Source organism: Atheta coriaria, unplaced genomic scaffold, assembly GCF_025399875.1.
Source record: "Atheta coriaria isolate IRGN ID8LTWV9N9 unplaced genomic scaffold, Caltech_Dcor_3.1 hic_scaffold_12_pilon, whole genome shotgun sequence".
NCBI classification, from domain to species: Eukaryota; Metazoa; Arthropoda; class Insecta; order Coleoptera; family Staphylinidae; genus Dalotia; species Dalotia coriaria.
Window position 1 is genome coordinate 137,378 of NW_027045454.1, and position 20,299 is coordinate 157,676.

General features: G+C 34.5%; 6 protein-coding genes across 7 annotated transcripts in view; 3 read left to right on the forward strand and 3 right to left on the reverse strand.

The window, feature by feature from the left end:
* Window positions 1-4,557: 4,557 nt before the first annotated feature.
* LOC135801720 (protein pelota-like) lies at window positions 4,558-6,346 on the forward strand. Its single transcript, XM_065315225.1, is given in 4 exon segments — window positions 4,558-4,743; window positions 4,941-5,442; window positions 5,493-5,715; window positions 5,780-6,346. Coding segments are annotated over 4 exon segments (1,158 nt in total). The 5' UTR covers window positions 4,558-4,702; the 3' UTR covers window positions 6,172-6,346.
* Window positions 6,268-8,283, reverse strand: LOC135801719 (pescadillo homolog). Its single transcript, XM_065315224.1, has 2 exons — window positions 8,147-8,283; window positions 6,268-8,071 (listed from the first exon to the last, which is right to left on the reverse strand). The coding sequence occupies exons 1-2, from the start codon at window positions 8,165-8,167 to the stop codon at window positions 6,356-6,358; spliced, it is 1,737 nt and encodes a 578-aa protein (XP_065171296.1). The 5' UTR covers window positions 8,168-8,283; the 3' UTR covers window positions 6,268-6,355.
* A 223-nt stretch (window positions 8,284-8,506) lies between these two features.
* Window positions 8,507-11,756, forward strand: LOC135801684 (sphingomyelin phosphodiesterase 4-like). 2 transcript variants are annotated; one of them, XR_010550426.1, is made up of 10 exons: window positions 8,507-8,653; window positions 8,709-9,005; window positions 9,076-9,184; window positions 9,237-9,453; window positions 9,512-9,716; window positions 9,773-10,041; window positions 10,100-10,865; window positions 10,918-11,142; window positions 11,202-11,634; window positions 11,702-11,756. XR_010550426.1 is itself a non-coding variant. In XM_065315179.1 (9 exons), exons 1-9 carry the CDS (start codon window positions 8,594-8,596, stop codon window positions 11,550-11,552), a joined length of 2,499 nt encoding a protein of 832 aa, XP_065171251.1. In that variant the 5' UTR covers window positions 8,507-8,593; the 3' UTR covers window positions 11,553-11,756. The 2 variants fall into 2 exon arrangements, 1 of the variants encoding a protein (XP_065171251.1); XM_065315179.1 differs by having other exon boundaries at window positions 11,202-11,756.
* LOC135801686 (uncharacterized) lies at window positions 11,553-12,504 on the reverse strand. The gene is made up of 2 exons (XM_065315182.1): window positions 11,767-12,504; window positions 11,553-11,715 (listed from the first exon to the last, which is right to left on the reverse strand). Exons 1-2 carry the CDS (start codon window positions 12,502-12,504, stop codon window positions 11,644-11,646), a joined length of 810 nt encoding a protein of 269 aa, XP_065171254.1. The 3' UTR covers window positions 11,553-11,643.
* Window positions 12,505-15,236: 2,732 nt separating this feature from the next.
* Window positions 15,237-20,299, forward strand: part of LOC135801685 (atrial natriuretic peptide-converting enzyme-like) — a 13,825-nt gene continuing 8,762 nt past the window's right edge. Inside the window, exon 1 of the mRNA XM_065315181.1 lies at window positions 15,237-15,418. The gene's annotated coding sequence lies outside the window, so the exon portion shown is untranslated. The remainder of the gene's footprint in view (window positions 15,419-20,299) is intronic.
* Window positions 19,981-20,299, reverse strand: part of LOC135801713 (uncharacterized) — a 5,718-nt gene continuing 5,399 nt past the window's right edge. The window contains exon 4 of the mRNA XM_065315215.1: window positions 19,981-20,019. Within this exon, the coding sequence (XP_065171287.1) occupies window positions 19,981-20,019 (39 nt within the window). The remainder of the gene's footprint in view (window positions 20,020-20,299) is intronic.

The following is a 20,299-nucleotide window of genomic DNA, read 5'->3' on the forward strand; positions in this document are numbered from 1 at the left end:
GACGCTTGTTTTCTACTACGTATGAATTGTGTGAAGGTGACAAATGGCACGAAAATAAACGAAATGTTAACGATTCATAAAATGAACAAAAATAAGAAATGAGAAAGCAAAATATCAAAGAGAAAAAAATGCCGGTGACGAATGGATTTTCAAGGAAATAAGAATAGGAGAGAAAAATTGCTCACGCGTTAACAAATTAAATTCACAATAAAAATTAAAAAAAAAATATATTTTAATTTAAAATTAATGTAAAACACTTTTACTTACCTCATAAAAATAAAACAAACAAAAAATATAACTAAATCACATAATAACGTCGTATTTATGTGTTTATAATTTTTAACGCGTTGTACACACAATATTTTTTCGCCCGGCTACTTTAAATCATAATTAATCAAAGAAAAAAAAACGCGATAATTAAAAAAATAATTAAATTTCTATCAAAAAAACGTTTAAAAAATAAATTAAAAATAAAATATAAAAATCACTCACCAGTTTTCGGCGGTGTAACATTCGGTAAAGCTGCCTTATTCGCTTGTCCAGCACAAGGTCGTCCAATCCTTGAAACCCCTGAAGTGGACGCTAGCGACGTATTAGAAGCACCATGCGCTGAAGCCATCCCCAGCGGAGCACCACTTTTCGTCGGTAACCTGGACCCGCCAAATTTGGGTATACCCGATCGCGAACTAGCCGTTGATTTTTCACTACCCGCCACCGAACGCGCATCTTCGTTATTATTATCAGGCGGTGAGTTAGGATTAACATTAGTAGGCGAAACAGGCGAAGATGGTGAAGGCGCCGGTGATGCCTCATTCGCATTCATATTCGTATTCACGTTCGCGTTCGGTTCAGTCATGATTAAAATATTTACAATATTTACACAGGTTATAAATTTAGAAGGGAAATTTTAAATAAAAATTATTGATTTGTTTCGCGTACGTTAATTGGGCATTAGTCTTTTAATCTCGCACAACTGAAACAAAAAACAAAAATTAATATTTTTATACTTTTTATGTTTTTATATAAAAATATACCGCAAATAGTAATAATAATAGGAACTCCATGTTTTTATTTTTATTTTTGCTGGTTTTGAATTTTTTATCTTTAAATTAATAAAACGACGCAAACGAATAATATCGGCGCACAATGAAAGCGAAACGAGATATTCTGCAGGAACGTATGCAGGATGCGGCGATGCGTCTTGTCGCGCTCCATTTTCGATAGCAACTGATCGCCCGCAGGCGTGTGCGGCGTCGCGACGCCTAGTCTGCGAGCATTTTTCGCATTCTCGGAATACGTGCAATGCCCGCAGCACGCAAAAGAAGCAAAAAAACTGAAAGCGTTCCTGGAAGTGATCCAGCGCACAAGAAACACTTAGACCGCACGAATTTGATAAATAGTAGAGTTACACTAACCTAAATTATTTACTTAAAATATATCAGGACGTGCGTTGCTGTATTAGCAGTGGAACAGTTTTCGGACGGCGTTTGATGCGTGTTGCAATTGAGGCAGCGACTTAAGTGTCGCATATTAAATATGAATAAGACGCATCTATAGAGTGTAGAGATCGCAGATAGTTTGAAATGAAATATTTTTCAGTGAAGCCAGCGCAATGTGCTTCGCTTCAGGGATGTCACGGTCTCACGGCTGAATTTCATCATACTAATGGCGAAATTGGATCATATAAACACACGCACATATTTCAAATCTGTTACATGCCCGTATAATTATCATAAGTGTGCTTATATTGGGTATAGGGCAGTGTTCATGACGTCTGGTGAATTTTCATTGAAAGATTCATCATAAAAAAATTATATTTTCTCTTTTGAAATCAAAATCAAAGCAAAATAATCGTATAATTTATTGAAATAATAAATTTTCATGAAAACGTCTCTTAAAGTGCTCGGAAATATATGTTATTTACTATGATGAAGATATTTTTATAGAAATTATTCGTTTGGTTGGTAAAAAAAATAAATTTTTGTTTATATAAAGAATTGCTAATAATGCACATCAGCGCGCCATCTCGGATTCAACTATCTAACTATAACTATGATTGAATCTCAATGCCAACTTTTATCCTATAGAAAAGGGCTGTCTGTAGGGTTTTCCGGCAATTATTCGAATTTTTCTCGCCGTAAAACCATCCTAGGACTTTGACGAACATTTAAAAAGAATTGGGCAAATTCATCTAGGCGTTGTTGAGTTATGCGCTTACCAACAGATTTTGCGATTCATTTTTATATTATAGATAGATTTATGCATAACCTGTAACGCCCTCTATTGAAATTGAATATACGACTTTGACATATACATCAAAAATGATAAAAAAAAATTTATTGTAATTGATGAATTTTTGGTAAAAATTATAAATTTCGTAATAAATTTTCTACTTTATGCTTCGCCATGAATAATTTTTGCTTTTTCTTTTATTAATCACCTCCCCAAAATATTTTATACATATTAGTTTAATACCTTTCATCGTTTTATACATACTGAAATGTTTTTAGAGAATAAAGTGAATGAAAAAGAATCTGTACCCAAACAGTCATAAACAATCCTCGTTGAGAACCAACTCTAATCGAACACTTGCTTAAAATAGCCGCCTGACTCAACGCGAACCGACTGGACCCATCATCTCGACTTAATTAACAAATACCTACTTCATACCCAATAATATTTCATGCCTCATCATGTCTACATCTTTACGATTTACGTAATCACAGATGCAAATATATGTTTCTAACTGCGCGTTTTCTAGAGGTGTGAATAATAAAAATTGAAAATTGGAGCATGTTTCTATAATAAAGTTTTGTTTTGATGAGTAATTTGTGATTAAACAATTATAAATTAATGTTAAATCATGTTTATCATGCAAAAAAAAAAACATATTTTGTTGAGTGAAACTTGAAAAATTATTTCGAAAAATGTTGTTGGCTTGAGTTGTGCTATAGGCAACCAAATGTACAAACAAATATAAAAATAAACCAGTTTTACGAATAAAAATCATAAATATCTCATAAATATCTGATTCAACACTGATAAATAATATTATCTAGAATTTTTTACATAATGATAACGAATGTAAATAGTATCTAGTAAATATATGAATAAAAATTCGCGTCTGACATTTATGCCAACAAGAAATGACATTTATGCTTGTAAGAAACGCGGAAATGCAACATCAGCGAACCTTTAACCAACCGACAAAATAAAAAAATAATAAAATAGAAACAGAACAGATACCAAGGTGTGTAAAATTGAGAACACTACAATTATAAACTCATAAAACCGTAAATTATCCACGAAGTACACAGAAAACAGTAATAAATGAGTTTTCTACAACTGCTCCGCTAAATTTTCGTAGAAGATGTAATGCTACAGTGATTATATAGACTATAGTTCGTATTTAATACTTGTACACTCTGTATTTCCAGCTGGGAGTGAAAATGTTAGCATAATCAGAGCACGAATTAATCTCATCCTTTGATGACTAGACTAGATATATAACAATGGCCTCTTTTGTTGATATTTCTTCATATAAAAACAAAAGAATAACAGTGATTTAAAATTATTGGAATATTAAACTATTCGAAACATTAATGTAATGTAAGAAATTTGTGTAGGAAAATGTTGCGTGCATAATGCACGTATTTGCGGATTTTCTGTCCTCATGCCACTACTGACATAATTCCGTTTTCTAAATATATCCCAGCGCTTATTATTAAACTCACCGGCGTCCGTATACTGGCTGGCCGTTGCGTGGCGCGCAATTTCCTTTTCCTTATTAATCCGATTCGCACTTTTGCCCGCTATCACACACACGACACAATTTTATTATCGCGCGCGCGCGCTTGTTGAAAGCGTTCACCGCACTGCGTCCGCGTGTCAAATGCGCGCGTTCGTTCCGTCACGCGAAAAACGCAGGAAAAACGGAAAAAAACAAGTGCCAAAAGGCGCACAACGCAAAAGGCAAACACGCACGGCCCCTCGGCTACATTCAGAGCGATTCGGAATGGACTTGTGTGAATCGACAGAACCTCAAAAATTGAAAAACCGTTGTGCGCTGCCAAAACAGCTGTGTTGTCTGACAGCAACAATGCGCATCAACGACGTATGCGACGTGCACTAGGCAATAAAAAAAAACACGCAAATTAGCAACAATTTACTTCATTGCAATAGATAACATGGGTTACTAATTATTTCTGAATGAGTCAGTTAATATTATCATCGATTATGTGCTTTGCCATGTTGAAATCAATTCGAGTTGAATGTTTTTATAAAAAAAACCTACATTATCGGCAACAATGTCATTTTTTGAAAACTTTTTATTAAACTGAGTGTTTTATGATAAATTAAAAGTAATTTCTAATCCAATTCTGATTTTATTACCTGCAACTTCTATTTTATTTCGTATAAATACCAATTATCTACGTAATAACTTTAAACTACTGTAAATTAATTTAAAAAACAAGTTTTACTTTCTGCAAAGGTTTTGTTGCTCTCGGTATATTGTTGCGTGTGGTGGCGCCATCTGTAAACCGCCACGTGACCTCTGCGTATGCAATACAAGTGCGCGAGTTGTCAAAGTTGGCTCGCTTTTATCAAAATCCTTTCGCAGTATCGCACGTAATATGTTATCGCGACGCGTTGCTAAATTGATTCGCTGCCATAATCGCAAGATGCACAGAAAACCATCGAAATGAAACTCGTTTACAAGAATGTCGATCGCGAGGGCGGCGGGTAAGCATCTAAAACCTTAAAATTTAACTTTGTAGGTTAGTTCACATGCTCAGTTATACTAGTCATTAATCACAAACTGAAATTATACACTTGAAACAATATTCATTTGTTTTGTTTGAAAAACTTACACATAATATTTTTATTTACTACTTTTAATAATTTTTTAAATAAATTTTATATTTTTATGCTTTTGATAGGGACATTGGGCTTATCCCTGAAGAGCCAGAGGACATGTGGCATGCATATAATCTCATCTCAGAAGGTGATTCGGTGCGAGCGTCCACCGTCCGCAAAGTGCAGACAGAATCAACGACAGGCTCCTCATCTTCAAGTCGCGTGCGCACGATGTTGACGATTTCAGTGGAGAATATCGACTTTGACACACAGGCGTGTATGCTGCGCCTCAAAGGGCGCAACATCGAAGAGAATCAGTACGTGAAAATGGGTGCATATCACACGTTGGATCTGGAACTAAATCGGAAATTCTCCCTTCGTAAACCCGAGTGGGATTCGGTGGCGCTGGAGCGTGTTGATATGGCTTGTGATCCCACACAGAGCGCCGATGTGGCAGCTATTATCATGCAGGATGGTTTAGCACACGTTTGTTTGATCACCTCGAGTATGACGCTCGTTCGCGCCAAGATTGATGTGTCTATTCCACGAAAACGCAAAGGTTTTGTTCAACAACACGAAAAGTAAGCTCGAATTCGGTTGTAAAAGTCATACTTGCTTACAATTGATGTTTTTAGGGTTTAGCAAAGTTTTACGACACTGTTATTCAAGCCATCCTGCGCCACATCAACTTCGACGTTGTGAAATGTGTGCTAGTCGCGTCACCTGGCTTCGTTCGTGATCAATTCTTCGACTACATGATTCAAATGGCCATCAAGACCGATAACAAAGTGCTGCTTGAAAACAGAAGTAAATTTATGCTTGTACATTCAAGTTCAGGCTTCAAACATTCACTCCAAGGTAAATTAATTTCTTTTTACCGCTTAAAACCATAATAAACCATAAAAAAATCAAATATTCTTAGAAATACTGCAAGACACCGGAGTCATATCAAAAATTGCCGATACTAAAGCAGCGGGCGAAGTGAAGGTGCTGGACGCTTTCTACACAACACTGCAATGCGAGCCAGCGAAAGCCTTCTACGGCAAGCGTCATGTCGAAAAAGCGAGCGCAGCGCAAGCGATCGAAACACTTCTCATCACCGACAGCCTCTTCCGATGCAGTAATGTCCCGCTGCGCAAAGAATACGTCCAACTGGTTGATTCAGTCCGCGAGGCTGGCGGCGATGTGAAAATCTTCTCCAGCATGCATCTATCCGGCGAGCAGCTGGAGCAACTCACCGGTGTCGCCGCTATTCTACGCTTTCCCATGCCCGAACTGGATGAGGACAGCGACGAGAGCGACACCGAGGAATAAACTAATACGGTAACAGAAATACAGCCGCGTCTAGAATTAATTCCTGATCGATTTTGATGGATTGTTGATATTTTTTAGGGTGCAATGTGTCAAGCATTCTTTGACAATATTTTAATATTTGTATATTTAATGAATAGTTTTGTATTTTATTTAAAAATACAGATTTATCATCCGAGTTACTCGCCTAGCTTGTAGATTTCGTGGCTTTTTTAGTCTTCTTCTCAGCTTTTTGCATTTCATCATGAAGTTTACGTTTCTTTTTGAGCAACCATGCTTCTTTAGCGCGGTCTTGTTTACCTCGCATCATGCTCTTGTATAGTTTGCGATGTTTACCTTTAATCATTTTCTCGCGTAACTTGAATTCATCTTTTTCTTGGAGTTTCTTTGCCCATGGAACTTCTTTGACGACTTCACCTGCCTTAACGCTTAGTTTCTTTTTGTGTGGTTTTACATCTTCCTCTTCTTGTTCTTCATCATCATCATCATCGTCTTCATTGTCGTCATCAATACCTTCATCAATTTTTTCAGTGTTTTCTTCATCTTCCGACTCATTTTCGCCCTGATCTTGTTTGTGCATTTCTTCTAGAAGAGCAGGATCATACAAAGCTTTCTCTTCCGGAGGAATGTAACTCTGATCTCTGTCTTTATCAACAAATGGTGATAAATGTGGTGGCAGCACAGCTCCAATGAAATATTTATTCACTGGTAATAATTGCCGGGCATTCACCGAATCAAACAACCATTGTGGTTGAACATAATATCTGCTTATGTATTGTTTGTCCATTGACGGTCTGTCGACAATCTGATGTGTTATCGTCTCGTCTGTTTCTTCAAATGTACTCCCGACGAATAAACTCTTATCCCATGATACTTCTCCGCCGAAACACCTTATCAAGAAGACTAATGGTTCCCTAGGCACTTCTCTATTCAAGTAAAACTTTAATCCTTTGAATAATGTTTTTAAATTTCTTATAGAATCTGCTTCTTTTCGGAGTTCTTCTAGTTTTTCCGGATCATCTTCATTTGAAAAATTGTCAATCTCAATTTCTTCTTCTGCTTCCCCAGTGCTTGTTTTACTTATTCCGCAGTTAAGAGCAGCTACTCTCTCTGCAACAAACACATCTTCATCTACTAGGGATTTTTCCGAACTTCCTTGTTCAATAGCATTGAATTTCGGCGGATAGTACAAGTTTAAAGTGTGATACAGGCGGAAATTGACAAAACCAAGAAGTACAACGTAAAACTCAACGAAAGTAGACATTACTTTAAAATCCACATCAGATTTGTGTTGGGGTTCAAAAGAGAAGTGATGTGGGACAATCCAAGTGACAGTCTGACCCTTAATCTCAGCCTGATAGTAATATCCCTTGATTGAAACAAAAACTTTCCTTAAAGCTTTCGCTTCAATCACATAATGCAAGAATTCAATTGTGAGTCTTCTACACATGTCACTCTGATCTCTTGGCACATGTGCCAATGATGGGAAAGTGCTGAATAAGAAGCACAGAGTCAAACAATCATCTAAATCTTGGATGGCATCTATAAATGTGGGATATCTTTCTTTGACAATGTGATCCAGCTTGATTGTTGGATGATTGCTCAGATATCTCTTCATTGTTTCAAAGTCCTTGATGCTTCTGGCTCTGCTGATTTTCCTGTTGAAGATTTTATAATCGCGGAATTTCCAGATGATTGGTTCGTGCATCAGAAACTGGATGTCTTTGATGTGGTATAAAGTTTGGATTGCAGTGGAGCCTTTTTGCGCACGCTTGCGGTTCCTGGGCTCGCGTGGGTAAATTCCTTTGATGATGCATAGTCGTCGGAAGTTATTCAAGGAGAGTTGAAGTTTTCTGAGGGCAGCGCGACGGCTTATGAATTGTGCGCCCTCGCCAGTCGCATACTGAATATTGGAATAAATAGATTTATAATTAATATAGTTTTAGTGATTTATAATACTATTAATGGTTAAATTTACCTTCTTTTTGCGATTTCCCATTGTTTTACTGCGTGTTTTGCACTTATTTAATTATTAAATTGATGATTATCACACAAAACAAGCACGCAGTTTAAAAACACGTGCAATGAATTGACGAACGTGTGAGGTTACGTGATGTTACTAGAAAAATTACTGTGGATGTAAATTTGTATTTAAAAAATATTTGATCGAAGTATAAAACTATTTTCATAATAGATATTTATATAAACTAAGAAGAGAATTTATGTTTCTAAAATATAAAGTATTTTTAATATTAGTTTTACGTAGTTTAAGTTTAAATTATGACATTTTCACACGCATTAAATTCCCTAGATTTTTGCATTTGAATTCGCAGGTTATGCGTAAACAAACATCTGCCGCAAAGATCAGTTAGAATTGGTTATATTTCTCTTTAAAAAAGTGTTAAAACACGTTCATCCTTACATAATGATGAATAATATTAATATGATGAGTGCTTTACCTTCATTTGAATCAGATAGTATCTTGGTATGTATATAATTATCTGTAAATTTATGCAATTTTATTAAAATAATTATTTTAGAGTCAAATGAGTAATGCATTACTCAGACCAGATACAAGATGTGCAGAATTAACTTTGCTCTTTGAAAGAGCTACCAAGCAAGACCTACAAACCATATTTCCAATCCTAGTGGATAATATTTTTGGTCCACATGGTACTTTTCATTGGAATCTAAGAAAAATCCATGCAGAAACTCACACCACAGAATATAACAGCATAATGAATTTTCTAAAACCTGAAGGAGTTTTGTTTAAACAGATTTATATTCTGCTGCATGATATTACAATCAAATATGATTTTAGTTTGGCTTATTTGCCTGTAAGTTTATCATTTTGTGTATGTTACAATTATATGAACATATTTTAATTGTTTTTTTTTTTTTTTGTAGACTAAAGTGAGACTGATGCTTGAAGGGTCAAATGTTAATCCATTCTATAATGAGATTATTCAGTATACAAATCATCAGTCTGGAAGGCAATTAGTTTCATTATTATTAAGTAAGATATATTACTTTACACAAAACTTAATTTTATTTCAATGTGTTTTTAGATCCATTTGATTATTACATATTTCACTTTGTTTACCACTTGATTAACCCATGCCATCAAAGAGTTCTTAGTGAAGAGCATTGGAATACAGTTTACTATAACTTATGTTCTGAATATCTCTTACATTTCTTCCCTACATCACTGAATGTACCAATTCTTCCAGTGATAACATTCTATCATGGAAAGAACCCAATTCAATCAACCCAACATGTTTTCAAGTAAGTTTTTTTTTAATTATTGAAACTTACAATACTTTATAATAATTGTAATTTTTAGACCTTATAAACAAAGTACTTTATTGAAACAAAATTTATTCGGTGATCCGCACATCAACGATATGAAAGTGATGCATCAACACATCGAAAAACATCCACGCAATGAAATCTGGAGGAGTGAAACCATTCTCATGGCGATTATTGACTTGTGGTTGAGTAATGATCAAGTTTGCTCACAGTACAATAATTTATCAACTGCTACTAATGTAAGTTACACAGTTTTAATGCGAAATTATTTATAATTGAATTGTTTTTTTATTAGTATCCGGAACTACCAAGTGGAGACTACATAAGAATAATCCGTGTTGTTGTAAAGCATTTACACGCATTTTCATCTACAGCAAAAGAAGATAACAGTTCACTCGGAGAACTTAAAAAGCACACTTTACCGATGATGCAATCACGTATGTATGTTTTCCTGCGAAATTTATTGCATCGTTGGCCACTGGATGAATCTTTCCGGCTTGTTTTGGAACTATGGTTGAGTTTCATACAGCCCTGGAGATACGCACATGATACATACAATGAAGGGTTAGTTATAAATCCATTTAAGGTTTAAAAGTTTAAAAATTAATTAAAACATTTTTAGTGGTGGAATTTATAAAATGATTCCTGCCTCATCTTCACCTCCAGATGAAACCGTGAAATATGCTGATGAAAACACTTATATTCAGTTTATCGCCGAGAATTTATTGGTTTACATCGTGATACTGCAACAGTTGTTACCCAGATTCGCAAGAATTGACTTGGCTAGTCCAAAGAACGCACAAATGTTATTTCGACTCACCAAAGTTTTCAACCAACCGAACTTGGTGTCTATGCTGAAAAAAGTTGAAAGTCTTGTAGAGAATAAGAACTACTCGCCCACACATCATTCCACGTTGAATTACTCGTCGATTTTACCACCATTGTCGCCAACATCGCGCTGGTCAACAAACAATACGACTGATATTTATAGCTCGACGCATATTATGCAGGATATCTCGTCTGATAATGTTCATCCTGCGAATTTCTTCGGATCGGGGTACGATACTTTTGCATCTAAGTATTTGAACCTTGTACGGCAAAAGATCTATGAACTAGAAGGACCGAATTTTTGTTATAAGCCAATGTTTATAACGCAAACTGCTGCTGAAGTGTATGAATTATTAAAACTCACAAAATCCAGCGAAATTAAAGCTGTGGCGTTGTTGGAAGAGTGTAAAACTGCACAAAAGAATGACAATGGTTTGTGGAGCTTTTTCTTTGGTCCGCTGCCAAGTCAGGATGAGATTTCCCTGCAGGATAGACTAAAGGCGCCTGTGTTTTTGAAAAGCAGCGCTGATTTTCTAATAGAAATGTTTCAGATTAAAGATGTATGTATAAACCATCATTTTTATGCAGTTATTTTATTTTTAATGACTTTAGTTTCATAATTTTGATGTAACACCGGAGAAAGTCCACGAATTGTCTAGAGAAGATACGATAATGCAGGATAATTCATATGCGACCATTTTAACACCGACCAAAGTGAAGGAGCGACTGAAAAACATGAAATACGAAGGCGATCCTGACTTAATTCCTATTCGCAGCTATGAAATCGCGTTTTTAGTTCGATTACTTTATGTTTTTGCTTGTAACATCAACCAACAGGTATTTTTTAACAATTTACTTATTAAATACAAACCTGCTTATGTATTTCCTAATTTCAGTATGGAAATCATTTATCACGATGGTACTACAATCATGGTTTCTGCGGCCGTTTTGTTTCGAACTTCCTGCAGGATCCAATGCAAGCGTTCAAATTCGAGAAGTCTCATGGTTCATCACGACGCGTGATGTACCACCTTCCTCCACGCGTGAGCTTCCGCAAGTTTGCAAATAAAAGCTTACTGAGTTTCCTTGCTTTGGGTACTTTGTTGTCTGTGTGGATGCAATTTGGATGGAGCTGTTTTATCATGGGATATATTACCATCAATGTGTTGGCAGCACTGATTCGCGCGGTTTTCCGCACTAGAGTGGTGCCAACGCTGGACTTGAATTTCAACGATTCTCTCGATTAATAACATTCAACTACACTCCATGTTTATTTTATTTATGTATCTAATGTATATGGAAATGATGGGAATTAGATGTAAGTTTAAGGTTTGTATTTTATTCCTGATGACTTTCCTCTGTGATGTTGCATAACTTCTTGTTGGACTTTTCGCAGATATCGTTGTCACCCTGTTGATTAATAAAGTGATGAAATTGTATAATAAGGACAAGTCTAGTTACTATTATATCGTGAGTATCATCCAAGTCGCTGCTATCTTCATCATCGGAATTACTTGCGGCTCTCTGTAAGAATAATTTCACTTTGCGCATTCCTTTAAGACTGCTTAAACTGGAAGTCCGCGTCGGTTGTTTACTATTAAAGCAAGTGAAGATGTCTTCAGGAACTGGAGGTAGGTTAACTACGTTGTTTAAGTCAATCAATGAATCCCTCGACCAATTTTCGGGGTATTTCTCATCGACATCACTCTTTACGCTTTTTACACTGCATGAATGATGTAAAGATGGCGCGTTTTCAGCTATTTTTTGCCTCGCTTCTAAATACTTAATTTTTTCATGTGTGTTTGTTGCAAAAGTTGTCTCTGAGTCTGAATCTTGTTCATCAGTCTCACACAGTTCCTTCTCAATTATCTGTAAGAGTTTTTCATATTCCAGTTTGGTGTTGATGGTGTTATACTCTGAGTTTGCGGAATGTTCAAGGACTGTGATTCCGTTTGTGACTAAACGATGTGCCATTGTAAGGAATTGGTTGCAGGTGTGCTGCAGGCTATGCAGATTTTTAGTTGCACGGAGGGTGACTGTGCGGAGATAGCATATGTATTTGTCGCCTTGTACTAGGCGCTCCTTCATGTCCATGCCCATTTCTGTCATTGTGATGGCATTGCGCAGCATCTGCTCCATTTGGACTCCGAGTGGGATGCACGAGGGACCATCGTCGAGTTGGTTTTCATTCATATTCATGATGGGAGCTGAATGAGAGAATAGAGTATATAAGTAGAAATAGAATTTGTGAGACGTCAGTTGGGTCAGTTGTAATCAAAATGAGCATTATCCTTGGCAACAGATACAATGGCAATTGTTTTAATAATAAAAAATATATATATTTAGGACTTATAGAGCGAGAGCCAGTGACGGCCAGACTTTCGTCATTTTAGGAAAGATGAAATTTTGTCCATGTGTTTCTCCAACACAGGTAAGAACGATCCCCAATTATGAAACCTGGATCGTGGTTCCTTTGGCAGTTAACAGCTAACAAAGATGTACACTTGATGACCTATGTTTCGTTATTTTAGCAAACTCCATTTTTGCATATTTTGTTCGTAACATTATTATAACATGCGCTGCTCATTGCCAGTCACCTGGTATGGTTCCAACCCTAGCCAGACACCCCTAAACTATAATATTTTTGAACTTTTTTACTTTCGTTATATTAGGAAAGCTGAATTTGATACACATTATGCAGAGAGCTATGAAACTGTGTTTTCCAGCACGCCAGACAGTTTGGTCGGTTCTATCATCCTGCCAGACGCATTGAAAGTGTATAAAAGTTGCAAAAGTTAAATTGTGTAAACCTAAAAATTTCAGAGAATAGTTATTTTATTAGAAAATTGGAGCTGATTCATACTTGTATGCGAGAACATGAATCTTTCTAGAATCATCCAATATTACGCATTTTATGGAAACCTGCTTATCAGTTTAAATTTTCAAATTCAAGAACGAGATACAGGATAATATCCTCCATGTTCTTGTAACTGCTGTGTATATTTAGTTGCCTATACTTGTTTATAAAACTACAAAATTTTATCTTTACACACACTTTCACCGATGATGAAGTCCCCGCAACTCTTTACTTTGAAACTAATTTGTGCAAAATGTAGATCGTTTGCAAAACGTGCAAATCAATGAATACACTGATAATAAGCACGATAAATAAAAGCACCGTTCGTTTGTATTATTCTTATTCTCTATGCAGCCACCGAACAAAGCGCGCTTATTATTTCTTTCATTCTTCGATGATCTTCGTTGTTTTTTTGATTTCATATTGTTTCATTCATCGAATGCTCAAATCCTTACTAATATTATAAATGCGTATGTCCTGAAGTTTATCGTGCTTTCACGCAAAAACTACTTAACAGATCATCATGAAAATTTGTACACATATTCTTAGTGGTCCCCGATAGGTTATAGGCTACTTTTTATTTAATAAAAATAATTATTTTTTAAAATAAAATAAAGAAATTGTTTAGTCACTAATACCACTGCATCTGGTTATTTGACTACTTTAACGCCATCTAGCATTCCAGCAATGAAGCTCACACCTAAGTACTATAGTACCATCACACTGTATTACCGACAGGTACGACAACATCAAATCCGTACACATATTCTTAGTGGTCCCCGAATGGTTATAGGCTACTTTTTTATTTAATAAAAAAAATATTTTTTTAAATAAAATAAAGAAATTGTTTAGCCAATAATACCTCTGCATCTGGCTAATTGACTACTTTAACGCCATCTAGCATTCTATCTAAAATTTAAAACTTTATTGCATGTAGTAATTTTTTCACATAGATAATCCTAGCCAAGCAGTAAAATATACATTCTTTCTATCAATCCGTTTCAACTATGTATAATGATTTCTAATATTTATTTGATGGATTCAACGCGAGCGAAGCCGCGGGTTAAAGCTAGTCATATATATTCCCGTTTCGGTAGAAGTTTCCTCTCTGCATCGGTAGCGGCAGCTCAAAGCGAGATAAGAAGTTACCGCGTTCGGGCTATGCCAAGCCGAGCATGAAAATATTACCGAAAAACGCGGCGCGATGCCGTGGAGAGAATGGTTGCCATTAGTGCATGACGCGCAAGAACAAGAAGCGAAGAAGTAGCGTATTTATTATTATGCACTGTGAAGAATGGGCATTTCAAACGGAAGCACAGAAGTGACCAAAAAGTCGTTGGAATTGGAATTAAACACAGTTAATAAATAATAACGGAAACTGAGAATATTCTGCACAGATCATAAAAAGTTATTAGAAGCAAAAAAAAAATGAAATCAACTTAAGAAATAGAGAAATTTATCATTAGAAAAACAGATGTTTTTACGAAGCAAAAGGAAAATAATTTATCTTTTATAGAGGTGATTTTTTAACATTTAAAAACATTTTATTAAGTTGAAAATAAAAATCAATAAAAGAGAAAATATGCAAATAAGCCGTGAAGCGTTGAGTCATGAAAGATATAAATTTGACATGTCCCCAATTTAAAGCAAACATGTGTAATCTGCAATGAACATAAAATAACCGTATAAAGATATTATTAATTAATGAGAAATATTTTAGCGAAAATTTAATTTTTATAAATATTTTTGTTAAAATTTATCACTTGAAAAACAATGGTTATAAATGTGTCTCCATGTTTTTTACCTCTTGATATACTTTTTCAACAAATTTATAAATTATTCATACCATGATCATCAAATCACCATATGTTTGTCAACTGGTTTCTTGTTTGCATGGAATTCAATGGTATGGATCCGTCTTCGACTGGGTGTCGAGATGTGTTGCCTGTAGCTTGGTGCAAAGCGTGGTAAAGTTTTTATGGTTGAGGTAGAGTTTGCCGCCGTGCCGCCGTCTTCGGGACCTCAACAGCAACCGGAGAAGTCGGTCTGCGCAGAGAGCTCAGTCTGGTTCAGTCGGCCACGGCGCAACGAAGAAACGAAGACTCAAAGAAGTCGCGCACACATTTTAAGCTCACGCTGCTTTTTACTCAAAACTTTATTCAAAAATTTAATAAAATGTGTTTTATTATCAAGTGACAGAGTGAATAAAGTGATTAAAAGTGATAAAAATTAAAAACACGGACAATATATTAATTTGTAAGTATTGAATATTATTATATTATCATGTGTAAATTTATTTAGTTATTTTTAAACGAATGGAAATTAATTTCATTAAATACACTTTTAAGGAACAATGAACTTTTGTGTTTAACACCATTACAAATTTTATATTCTACCTGATTCGACGTAAATAATTACCAAGCAAATATTAAATCATCGCGCAAGTTATAAATATTTAAACATTTGGAAACAATGTCCTCAACACTCGATTGTATTACTTAAGTCATTTTCTCAGATTCTGAGATTACCAAGAATGCCACGATGTTACGATTGTTATTTGTGTGTTTCAAATGTTATTATGTTATTAGATGTATTGTTGTTTCTTCTTTTGGCGAATTAGTATTCTACGTAATTTTCAAAAATACATTTGGCATCTTATAATGAAGATTTAACAATTAACAAATTAATAAATCTTTGAAATTTTATATTTTATGGTTTTTACCTTGAAATCAATGAATAATCACAATAAAACATTCATTTTTTTAATTTTAATTGTTGAAATATTTTTTATTCTAAGTAAGTAAATGTTTATTTTTTTTATTTCTTTTAATTAACAGTTTAATGTAAAATTAATTACATTATTAATTCATCCGAAAGCGTTTATTACAAAATGGTGATGCATCCACGCGTTGATAATGTTTAGCGTGTTCATGAAAACTTCATTCAAGTCTAACATTAATGTGTAATTAATGAGTAGTGTTTTCTTTTGCGTGCAGTGAAATTACTTTTTATTTTCTTGGTTGATGATAGGAAACAAAGTGATTTGAAAAATTACTACGCACATGACAAACGAGATTATCAATCATTAAAACCATTAGTGTTTTATAATTTCAAAGTTTTAATTTGAAAAGTTACAAAAAAACTTATTTTCAACATTTCAGACAAGAAATGATTTATTACCTAAATATCTTATTATTTTCAAAAAAATCAAAGTTAAACATCTCTTAAATTGACTCTGAAAGTCAATTTTCTTCCGTTTTAATTAAAAAAATTACAAAAGAAACATAATTTTTATTTTTCTAACAAAAGCTAGTTTATTGTCTAAATATCTTATTATTTTCAAGAAAATTAAAGATAAATTGCTCTTAAATTAACACTGAAAGTCAATTTTCTTCCCGAAAGTTGTTTCAAGAAACCTTCAATTCTTCAACTTGCGGTGGATTACGAAGTAATTTGCGGTCTTGGATTTGAAAGCAATCGTTTCCAACATGAAAGTAACCGATAACGCACGTCATCCACAATTGAATTGGCACTCGCCAATCAGCACAACTGCAGAAACTACAAATTCGCATGCAACGCATTAAAACGTGACACATTTTATTCTACGCGAATCGTGAACGAAACCGATGAATGCGCGCCAACACCATTCAAGCAATAAGAAAGTCTATTAGATAACGCACGTCAAAGCTCAGTGACAGGCGCAAGCGCATTCGAAACAATAGAATAAGATTATCAACAGATAATATAATCATTAACAGGATAATAAAACTTAAAAACTTTTAATTTTCTTTGAAAGGCAGCAATAATTTTTCTTTTTTCATTAACCAGGTTTAATTACAAGTACTTTTCTAATTAATAAGTGAAATTGTCTAATTTAGCAAGTAATAAATTACGCCGTGATAATATTTACATAATGAGCTTGTAATACGATTAAAAAATAGCCGCTGGCGAATTAAAAAAGAAATTTATAAAGAATATGAAGACAATGTGCATTCGCCACGATAAAAAGCGATAAAGAAAGTTTAGATACAGCTGCACATAGCGGTAATCTAATGTAATGGTAATTGCAGAATGTACACAACGATTTCATGCCGTTTAATTGCATTTGAATAAAATATGCGCGTAATTGTGTGCAAAGTTGCTAATTTCATGTACATACATTATATTTGTGTGTTTTTTTTTAAAGTAAATTCAATGAGTGTTTAACATTAACGGCGCTTTTCTAACCTCAATATTTTTCACACTCGTAATTTGTTTGTTCTTCTTCATTTGACGCACCATGTGTTAATAAATGTTATTTACTCAAACACTCATGCGGTTTGGTGTTGTGAAATAGAAAAGTTTAAGAATTAGACTAGGTTGGAAGGCAGCCGAGCGATAAATCGTGCACGCACGCGCAAAACATTCATTAAACAAAAAGTAACAAGTATAAGTGACTTACACTCATCTCAAACTCAAAACAGACGTGTGGAGTAAAGTAGAATAAAGTTAAAAGTGTAACAATCACGTCTTTGTTACGAAAATCATTAAAACGACTAAAACACTTAAATGTCATCTGAATATATCACAAAGATAGAAACAATTGTAATTCACTGCAATTCAGATGCATTTTATGTATTCACCACGCCTTCTGCAGCCTAACCTCACTTGAGACCTAGTTTCCCATTGTTTTGCTTTATTTTTGTATTGGAACCGGCATGTTGTGTGTATGTACGAGTACATCCGCTTCGGCAGACGATGCAAGCCGAGGAAGCGTCGAGCGGCGTGTGTAGGTCAGGATGGTGGAGTTAAATCGGTCAATGAGTAACGGTATTTATCTACGAGCACGAGCGCGAGTATATCTGCATGTCGATGCTTGTGGTGAACGTGGTAACGTGGTAACTCGAACACATCGCCAAACACATAGGTTTATCATTTCGAGGTGGGTTCAATCATGGCGTTGTAATTTAAAACCCGCGGCCATTTTGAGGATATTGGTTATAGTAAGTTGTAAATTCATAAAAACGCCAAAGTTATGTTTAGTACCATTAATTTTAATAAAATTAGAGAAAAAAAAATGATTTAGACCTTTATTGATGCAAAGTTTGTCAAAAATTATGTTTTTTTGGACATTTTAAAGCAATAAATGAAGAAATTAAATTTCTGACCTAATGTGGTAACTCGAAAACATCGTAAACACATAGATTTATTATTTTGAGACGGATTTAATGATTTTTATAATGGTATTGACTTGAAATTAGCGGTCATTTTGCGAAAAACGCCAAAAAAGTGTTTTGTACCAATAATTTTGATGTAATTTTGAAAATTTAATTTGATTTAGACTTGTATTGACTCAAAATATGTGAAAAATGAAGGTTTATCATTTTAAGATAGATTTTATGGCTAAAATCAAGGTATTGACCTGAAATTAGAGGCCATTTTGCAAAAAACGCCAAAAAAGTGTTTTGTACCAATAATTTTGATTTAATTTTGATAATTTAATTTTATTTAGACTTGTATTGACTCAAAATATGTGAAAAATGAAGGTTTATCATTTTAAGATAGATTTTATGGCTAAAGCCAAGGTATTGACTTGAAATTAGCGGCCATTTTGCGAAAAACACCAAAAAAGTGTTTTGTACCAATAATTTTGGTAAAATTTTGCAAATTTAATTTGATTTAGACTTGTATTGACTCAAAATATGTGAAAAATGAAGGTTTATCATTTTAAGATAGATTTTATGGCTAAAATCAAGGTATTGACTTGAAATTAGCGGCCATTTTGCGAAAAACGCCAAAAAAGTGTTTTGTACCAATAGTTTTGCTAAAATTTTGCAAATTTTATTTGATTTAGACTTGTATTGACTCAAAATGAGTTAAAAATTAAGATTTTTAACTGTTTTTAAGCAATAAATGACGAAATTAACTTTCCAACACTTTCAAAACCTTTAAAATCTTCAAATTTCAAAACTTATTTATTTTCACGATGTGCCCAATTAAGGCAACACTAACGAAGCGCACACGGCGACGTGCATGAGCGCTAGAAATGCATAATTGAAAATTAGTAGGACAAAAACGGTAGTTGCGTGGTTGCACGAGTGCATCACACGTTTTTGTCGTTTGTCCTCGCACCGCGACTCAAGATGGCCACATCGTGTGTAGGAAGAAGCTCCGAGAACATCGCACACACTTTCCTAACACTTTTTCATTCAACCTCTGCGTATTACCAATAATAATCATGATAATAACAATAATGATACTGAACATTGAATGAAAAACATAATTTGCAATTTGACGTTTTGACGGAAACAGTTACACACGCAGAACATGAACGATTGCATACAGAATAAAAACGAGTGAGTGTCATGTGCAATGCATGAAACGATTTTTAAACGCTGATGTCCTTAATAAGAAAGCATTTCCACATGCAGCATCCAACATGCCGTTCGCGAATAATAAGTAATTAACATGCAAACATTAGATTAGAATTTGCAGCAGGCATGAGTCACGACCGCAGAGAAGATTTGCATTCTTTGAGAGAGGCACGAGTAAATGAATACACACATCTGCACGTTTCCTGTATGACGACAAGATGTTTGTACATTTTCAAATCTGTTACATCAAGATTATTTTAATTGTATTTAAAAACGGCAATTTAATATATACTTTTGTCTACGTGCATTGAAATTTGGTTAACACTTCATGGCTGTCATATATCCGTCTGTAATGTTTCTTAACTATTTGCAATAGATGGCGCTGTGAGATTTTAAAATTATAAAGAAATTGTCACTTAAATTAACTTTTGAAGATTAAGTAAAGTTATTATCTGTAATAATATGTTAATTGTTACCGCTTAGTGTCATTTTCAATGTGTAAATCTATAATATAAAAGTGAATCGCAAAATGTGTTGGTAAGAGCATAACTCAACAACGCCTTGACCAATTTAGCCAATTCCTTTTTTAAAATGTTTGATAAAGTCCAAGGATGGTTTTAACGGCGAGAAAAATTCGAATAATTGTCGGGAAAACCCTAAAGACAGCCCTTTCTATAGGATAAAGTTGGCATTGAGATTCAATCATAGTTATAGTTAAATAGTTGAATCCGAGATGGCGCGCTGAAGTGCATTATTAGCTATTCTTTATATAATTAATTTCTTT